The 8,834-nt window shown below is 38.7% G+C and overlaps 2 protein-coding genes across 2 annotated transcripts in view; one reads left to right on the top strand and one right to left on the bottom strand.

Moving 5' to 3' along the window:
* slc13a4 (solute carrier family 13 member 4) overlaps positions 1 to 5,362 on the top strand; it is an 18,967-nt gene extending 13,605 nt beyond the window's left edge. The window contains exons 10-13 of the mRNA XM_035681062.1: positions 1,000 to 1,112; positions 1,471 to 1,632; positions 2,584 to 2,721; positions 2,973 to 5,362. Of these exons, the coding sequence (XP_035536955.1) occupies positions 1,000 to 1,112; positions 1,471 to 1,632; positions 2,584 to 2,721; positions 2,973 to 3,110 (551 nt within the window). The 3' untranslated portion in view covers positions 3,111 to 5,362. The remainder of the gene's footprint in view (positions 1 to 999; positions 1,113 to 1,470; positions 1,633 to 2,583; positions 2,722 to 2,972) is intronic.
* Positions 5,353 to 7,041, bottom strand: LOC118340060 (cytochrome c oxidase assembly factor 6 homolog). The gene is made up of 3 exons (XM_035677916.1): positions 6,857 to 7,041; positions 6,280 to 6,435; positions 5,353 to 6,122 (listed from the first exon to the last, which is right to left on the bottom strand). Exons 2-3 carry the CDS (start codon positions 6,421 to 6,423, stop codon positions 6,024 to 6,026), a joined length of 243 nt encoding a protein of 80 aa, XP_035533809.1. The 5' UTR covers positions 6,424 to 6,435; positions 6,857 to 7,041; the 3' UTR covers positions 5,353 to 6,023.
* Positions 7,042 to 8,834: the final 1,793 nt, after the last annotated feature.

Genomic DNA, 8,834 nt, shown 5'->3' with positions numbered 1-8,834 from the left:
GGTCCAGTTAAATACTTCAAATGGACATGTTCATATTTAAAGGTATCCTTGGATCCCAACAACAGAAACAGCTCAACTTCAGACACAGTCGTTCTCCACGGTTGAGCAACAGTTTGAAAAACACTGGAAAACTCTGACATTTATTGTATTTCACTGTGCCGCTCAAAACATGTTTTAGTGCGGTCACTCGACAGTCCACTAACCTCTTAACACCGTAACCTGTAAGAGAGGCAGATCTAGTTCAGGCGTGCAAACAGCTGCGAGCCATTTGTCTTTTTACAATGTTTGATGTTTAAGACATAGACAAAAACACACAAACTGGACAAAATTATGTTCAATATTTTACTCTTTTGCTAAAGGTTATCTAACAGGACATGAATTCATTCACATGAAGTCTCTGCTTCAGAAAATGTAGTATTTATTTATTTATTGGATCCTCAATTTTAAACTGGAACTGTGTTATTTGGTAGTAATTATAGAAAAAATTGTTAGTAATTATAGAGAAAATTGTTTTCAACATATAAATCTCTACAATACCGCAGTCTAGATTGTCTTCACAACAGGTCAGCTGAAATGCGAAAAATCTATGTAAAAGCAAACCAATTAACATATTTGTTTCCAATAATAAAGTTTCCAATAATAAATTGATATTAATTTGAGTATTTCTTTTAAAGAAATTTATATTTTCCTTATAATTAGGACCAAATTATGTCTAAATCATTTAGACGTAAAGCTAAACTATCTTTATCGTTTACTGTATATATGCTACAACACAATGAAATAAGTTCTCTTTCAGCAGAAATGAATCTCTAAATATCACTCATTACCAAAAAACTAAACAGTACAAAACTGTTTTTAAAATCCACAATATTTAAGCACAGGAATACTTAAAATATTGATAACAAAATAATTCATAGGTGTGATGATTATTAAATAAAAACAACGGATTACCCCATCAAGCTGTACTGATACTTATTCTCTGTGGTTTTAAACCATCAGAGGACGATGACCCACTGGCTCCCATGATCACCTGGAAGGACTTCCAGAGACTGATGCCGTGGGAGATCGTCATCCTGGTGGGAGGAGGCTATGCACTGGCTGCCGGTTGCAAGGTACTATACATGTGTTTGTTTGCTGTTGTATTGCATTACTGTACCATCTTAGGAGTAGGTTGAGGGTTAGGAGCCATTTTTATCTTCAAGATTAGCCTCAGGTTTTCTCATAAAGTTTTAAATGTTCAAATGATGTGATTTACATGCATCTTATGAGATTGAATCTGGTAATGACAAGAGATGGCCACCAGGAGCTCTAGCCTCTTACTGTCTGTCTGTGCACAACCTTGATTTGAATGACTTGAGGTCAAAGCAGCAGAGGTTCAGGTAGACATGATTGCAGCTGGAGCGTGAGAGGCTGACTCTTTGAGGTTGCTCACATGTCTGTATGAATATGTGTGTGTGTGTGTGTGTGCAGGTGTCAGGCCTGTCAGTGTGGATCGGCAGACAGCTGGAGCCCATGAGTGGTCTTCCTCCCTGGGCCGTCACCCTGCTGGCCTGTCTGCTGGTGTCGGCGGTCACTGAGTTCGCCTCCAACCCGGCAACTCTCACCGTCTTCCTGCCCATTCTGTCAGCGCTGGTACGACACACACTCTGACGCTTAGAATCGGGAGACACAAACGAGGGGAAAACAACCACATAAAATCCAGACTTGTGTGTTTAGATTAATAAAGTAGGTCCTTTATGTGAATAATGCATTCAGTGAGGCTGTGCTCAGAAAATAATAGGTAGTCCAAAATTTTACTTACACAATGAAGGGGGAATTTCTGCACACCTAGCACACTAGCAAAACAAAAGAATGAAATACTTAATCTAAAGGATGCTGAGAGATCAATATGTTAGCTTAACTAAAAATAGGTAGGGTGTGCAGTCCAAAAGTACAGTCAATAAATCTGACTACAAGCGCTTCTGAAACTCATTAATTGACACATTGCACCTTGTTGCCTTGCAACCTCATGGTGATGATAAGACTCCAAGAAATAGTAGCTTACACACTTTTCTTATTGGTGAGCTTTAGAGTTGCTGCTAGGTGGATTTTGTTACTTTTGGACAGAGCCCAGCTAGCTGTTTCCCCCTGTTTCTAGTCTTTATGCTAAGCTAAGCTAAGCAACTGCTGGTTCCAGCTTCACACTAAAGACAGATGTGAACCTTCAACCTTCTCATGTGACTCATCAAGAAACCGAATAAGTGCATTTTTATTTATTTTGTAAAATGTTAAAACTACTCCTTTAAAAGACTTCTGTTCAATGATCTGTTTTTGCAGTGTTGTGTGTGGCCATTTTGAAATAATAGACTTTTCACTGTGGAAAGCTAATGTGTTAGCAGGGAACACTAATATCCCAGACTCTTGTGTTAGTGTAATTGCATCTTGCTTTGTAAACGTGAAAGCCTATAAAAGCAGTTTTTAGTATGACCTTTGACCTCTCCTCTTCCTAATGTTCTCCATTTATTTATCTACCTTCTGTCATTTCTGTCTTCCCTTTCTCTCTCTTACTTTGTTGTTGTTTTTCACCCACTTCCCTGCTTCCAGTCAGAGACTCTGCTCATCAACCCCCTCCACACTTTGATCCCGTCCACCATGTGCGTGTCATTCGGGGTTATGCTTCCAGTGGGGAACCCCCCCAACGCCATAGTCTTCAGTTACGGCCACGTGAAGATCAGCGACATGGTACGACACACACACACACACACACACACACACAAAGTCACATGCTCTTTCTGCACCTGCAGCATCAAAAGGCTCAAGAGTACAGTGTGTCAAAGTTGTTGTTCAGAGGGTTGAGGATTTTTCTTTCTTAACTCTTGGCGAACCGGAACACTAAATAATCATATTTATTTTCATATAAACTAATTTAATATAAACTCATATTTTTCAACATATTACCATTTATTTTTCCTTTCCATCCTCCTCTTCTCCAGGTCAAAGCCGGCTTCGGGGTCAACCTGATCGGCGTGGCGGTAGTGATGCTGGCCATCACCACGTGGGGGGTTCCCCTCTTCAACCTGACTGAGTTCCCAACCTGGGCAGTGGCCAGGAACGTCACTGGGAGCTTATAACCACCACTGGGTTGCAGCTGGTAGGAAGGAAAGAGATGGGTCTGTGTTTCTGTGAGGAAAGACGACATGGAAATGTGTAAAGACGACGGTCTTGCTCAGAGTAAAGCCCTCTCTTAGACTGATTAAACTGGACTTGAAGGAGGAAGAAGGATGGAGGGAAGGAGGAGAAGAAGACAAGAGCGAAAAAACATTACCTGTTGCTTAGCTACAATAATTTGAAGTGTATACTTTTTGGCCATAAGGGGGCGTTACGAGGAATTTAGAATGCCTTTGTCAAAGTGGCCAGTGTAAGCACTGACCTCCAGCAAGAACCTTTTTTGTTTTACCTCCGTTAACGAAGTTTGACGGAGATTCTGTTTTTACCGAAATCACTGAAGATATTACTAAAAAGCTACAAACATATTTGGTGATTAAGAACTGATATTTTGATTTATAATAGAAACAATGATAAGTTAGGTTTTTAGAAGCTGCCTGGTGTTCTCAGAGCCACACCATGCATGTGGATTATTTTGCATTTAGATAGAAATAAGCTATATGGTCACTGTAGATAAGCCTCTTTTTACTGCATGCTTGCTGAACTTCTGCTGCACTTAAATGTATGCAGCCAGATCACATACATTTACGATCACACATTTAGTTTCGATGTATCACTTTGGCTACACTGTCCAGTGTAAAAGAAAGAGCCGACTGCTGTAGTAAAGCTGCAGTAGGTAACTTTTATAAAAATAACTTTTTGTAACATTTGCTGAAGCTTTCACTATATCCTGACAATAGAACACGAGACAGATAATCTGGGAAAAATTAGGTTCCTCTGGTTCGTCCTTGTGCTCCTAATAGAATTTGTAAGAATCAACTGGGCCTGAACAAAACAACCAATCAGAGCCAAGAAAGATATAAAGACGCTTTGCATTGGAGGCCAAGAAAGATAGTTGATTGTTGAGTCTAATTCCCAGGGTCCCATAGCGTCTCTATTATTTTTATAGTTTCCTGCTGCAGCTTCAAAACAAGATAAATGCATGAAAAGAGGCTTCTACTATGGCTGATAATGTACTGTATACATAAGAGTCTACATGATCTGTTTCTCAACATATAAAAGCTTGTGTATATTTAGCAACACATTGAAAGCATATACACAGGCATAGCTGCTACCTGCATTGCTTTACAAATCTAGGACTGATGTCTCTACCAAAGTTTCTGAAGTTTATTTTGCGAGCCATCATACTGTGAACATTTTGCCTTTTGTTTACTCAAAGCGCCTTGCAGTAGCACAAGTGCCTTCACCATATTGCCTGTCATACTACACTTTAACATCATGTCTCCAGTGTTAATGCCTTGCTGTGATCTCAGTGCAGCGCAGGATGGAAAGCAGTAGTGTAATTTGCTTTTTTACTTTGCTTTTTTCGCAGCCATGTTCTCAAAGTAAATTAAGTATATTAAGAATGTAAACTGTACTATATTTAATATGTTACTAGCTGATGTTGTCACTTTTGCCAATATGATCTTAAACCTTAAAAATTTGATCAGTGTAAAGTCAGCAGGTACACTCAAACAAATCTTTATCAAGCATCAATAGCTACAGTAATGATCAAGATACATATATATTTGTATGAAACCTGTTAGATCAGCATGTTAAGCAACAGGATGGCCATGTTTGGTCTTTATTTCCTCCTGGCATGTGGACGCAGAAGGATTTGGGAGGCTGCAGAATCACAGCCTTTAAGGAGGAGAGACAGTGAGGTAGCACAGGGTTGTATGGTTCAGTAGTTCGTTCAATCAACTTGTCAAATCATATTAACTGTTGTCTGGTGGTGAAAAAGTTTGCACGTAACATTCACTGTACTGTGCAAAAATATAAAAAGATATGCTTTATATTTTTACACAAATTTTAAATGTAATTTGTGGCTTTTTTTATATCATTCCATTATAGGTTCTAGTGTAGGCAGAATCAAAAGCCTACACTGTTCTTTTGTAATTTATTCAGTTATACTGAAGGTTTCTTACATCTTGATGGTGTTACAGCAGTGACCTTTGAACCAGGGGCCACACTCCTTTGTAAATACATACAGATTTGTAATATAAAGATAATGTGCCTTTGCCTTTTTTTCCAAATGAGATGTAATATTCCTAAATTATGTGTTATATCATATATATATAATAGATGTTTCATTCATATCCAACTCGGACAAAAACTAGAGTTAGGATGATACAACGTTACACATGCACAGCAATAAAACAACTAAAACCACTGATTGTATTTATTTTTTTATTTATCTACATACACCACCACAAGCCTGTCACACTTTTGAGATTTTGCCTATTGAGGCTCTGTCCTGAAATTAAAAGTTCACTATCAGCAATCAGTAAAGATTAGTTTTAATCTGTAAAATCACACTGTGTGTCCTCCACACAGAATACAATGGCTGATAACAGAAATAGAGAGGAGGTGATACTTGAGATAAACACAATCACAAAAAAATCATCTTGAACAGTGTTAGGATGAGTGTTGATACAGACCCAGTATGTGTGACCGCAGGGATCACAAAGTACTCCAGCATCATTTTAAATTTCACAAGTAATCCAACTGACTCAGAGAACTGGATTCACTGAACAACAATCTTTTCAATCTCTTGTCATTTTGGCTTCCTTTGTTATCAAACATCTCAGACCAGCTGGGTGGGTGAACATGATCTGACGTAGTATTTCTGAGGGGGGAAGCTCAGGACGCTCTTGCTGCTAATATGCATGTTCTTGATGCAGCTTTTATCTCTGTACAAATAAATAACAATAAAGTGGAAGTTCAGGTACTCATAATAAAGTTGGGAAACTCTTCTCCAAGTCCTGCACCTCTGGCCCTGGTCTGAATAAGGCTAAAAGTCAGATAGTCGCAGATGTTGATAGTCTGCCGTCTCGTGGTTAAGAAGGCTGCCGGGGGTTGTCAGCAGGTTTGAAGCTTTCTGCCTGCATCTTCTCTTTGTATTTCAGGAAGTCTCTCCTCTTGGCGAAATATTTCACCTGCAAGGGAAAAATGGAAAAGAGGATTTAAGCTTTCACTGCTTGAGCTTTAAGCTCTAACTGAAGTGTGCTTGTGTCAGTGGGGATTATTCGCCATCAAGATATATGGTAAATACAGACCTCACTCATCACAAAGGTAAAAGACAGTATAGTTTACCCATTGAGCAGGGCAATTTGTCTCAAACTCGCTCTGGAACTTCTGGCAGGATGCAGCTTTATCATCATTGTCATCCAGACATTTCCACAGCCGGTCTCTGGCGTCCCAGCAGGCCTTCCTCTCTGCAGAGTTTGGAGCCGCCATCACTGCTTGACCCTGGGAGGAAAGTAAAAACAGTAAAGGCTGTGTTTTAAACGAACGGGCGAAACAGCTGAAAAACACCATTATGAATAACTGGCTACCCTAAAACAAGCATTATCCTATGCTTAGAAATATCTCCCTGTAGTCCCTTCATTACTGTAATATATCCTGCAACTATATGCTGTGTGTTTACTGTTTATCCTCATATAGTGTCCCTCAGGTTTACACCACTTTTAATTTTACTGTATGTTTATGTTGTCAATTTACAGACAATCAGCCTCAAATGACCTAATATCTTAAATTTAACCTCAATAACAGCACTGCACCGTGTTCACTTTGAATAGACAACAAATAATTCACATTCAAACACCTATCTGTCATCCAACACAAGGATGGTAAGCCGGTAGTTCGCTTGTAACTCAACTCACTCACTCACCGAATAAAACGCTAAAACCTCCGAAAGGATTTATTTGTCCCAGCCACCTCTGCTGTTTGCTTCTGTCACTCGATAAAAGCAGAAACATCAGAGTAAAACCGTTCAGACATTACAAGACTTTTTGTAACGTGTTGGTGAAGTGAAGGACGCGCACAGCAGCACTTCCTCGTCGCTGCGTGATGACGTCAAGGCGTGTTGGACGTAACGTACCAGGTGATGGCGCAGTTCGTTCAAAAATCAAGTGACAAGTTTGAAAAGTCTGTAACATTAATTGCGACTATAAACAGCCAAATAAGTAAAGTTAAATGAACCAGAATCCCTCCAGAAGACCTTTTTAAACACAATATGGCGTCTTATGTAACTTATGTAACTTATGTGGCGGTTTCATGTTCCTCTGGCTGCCATGATACACGACTGGAAAGAAACAACAGGTGAGTAATTAATGTAGCATCCTTCTTTAGCGTAATAGCTTTCGTGTGTCTCATTCATCACATTTCAACACTGCAACGTGAAAGTTATGTTATTGTGTTCAACATTTCGTAGTGGTTAAAATGTTCCCACAGCTCCATGTTCTCACAGCCCTATGTTCCCACATATCTACGATTTTTTCCCAAAATTAGGCCCTATGTTCGCACATTTGATTTTTCATAAATTTGTGTCAGATTTTATCCCCCTTTCTCCCAATTTGGTAGCCAATTACACCCAACCTATTCCCTAACACTAACCCAATGTAGGAACACAATACCTAAAATCTGAAAATGTCCTAGAAATGTGGGACCATTGGGCTGACTGCGTTAAAATGTCTTCTTCAGAGGTAGTTAGGTAAGATAAATGTTAAGAATAATAAAGGGTCAAAGTTTAATAAATCATAGACAGTATGTGCAAAACCAGCTCCGAAATGTTATAATTAGTTTTTTTTTATTATTAGTTGCATAGCTTGGAGTAGAGCTTAAACAATCAATCAATTAGTTCAATGACAGCTACAATTTTGATCAATTAAGTTGTTTAATTTAGCAAAAATGCCAAATATGTGCTGCTCCTAGGCTTTTTTTGCTTCTTTTCTCTGTTTCATTTATAGAATAATGTATAATAATGAAAATCTCTCAGAACTTGACATTTTTCACTATTTTTCACAGATAAAATTATTCAGAAAGAGGGAAAAAGACTACCTCGATGATTTGACAATGAAAATAAATAGTACATTGCAGTTTTAGTTTAGTTTTATAGTAATTTAAAGGGAGCAAAATTGTTGTCATTAGGTAGTATTTGAAAAACAAGAGATCCCTGTCCTCAGAACTAGTGTCGACTGATGGGATTTCCAGTATCTGACGCTGATCTTTGGAGAGCTGGGCTGCTGATATATAATGCTGATATCAAAACCAAGTCAAATCAATGTACTATTGTATTCTGTTCTATAGGAAATTCAGGCAAGAGCACTCACATTGTTCCACAACAGCCACCCTGACAAGGCTGCCTGCAAATGTGTCTGAGGACATGTTTTATTTATCGGCCTTGTGAGCACAGACATGAGCCGATGCAGATTATCTCAGAATGCCAAATAATATGCCCGATTAATGGGCTGACCAATTAACAGGTCTATTACAGTCATTTTGTTGAATGACTTCGACCTTCAACAACACATATATGCCTTCATCAATAAGTGGATGTCCTTTTCTCAACGTAACATATGAAGTTACAGTTGAACCGTAGTAGATGAATACATGGTTTACATTTTAGTTTTTGTTCTCTAAAGTCTTATTTGTTCTGATTTGCCTTCCCCTTAGTGTTTGCAGTAACATTAATAGAGGCTAAACGTTTCATTTGTGTATGTTTGTGTGTGCATTCATGTTCCATTAACATCAAGCAGCACAAACTGAATGTTTGTTTCCTCCCTGAAAGCCTCTTTTCCTGCACAGCACAACAAGTGTCTGTCACTGAGCTACATGAATGTACAATAAAGTTTGTGTGTGTGTGTGTG

This window comes from Morone saxatilis, unplaced genomic scaffold (genome assembly GCF_004916995.1).
Source record: "Morone saxatilis isolate NCDOM2014 unplaced genomic scaffold, NCSU_SB_2.0 Contig10, whole genome shotgun sequence".
Classification (NCBI taxonomy): Eukaryota; Metazoa; Chordata; class Actinopteri; family Moronidae; genus Morone; species Morone saxatilis.
The sequence above is the reverse complement of the archived record's forward strand: the minus strand, read 5'-3'. Positions and strand labels throughout refer to the sequence as shown.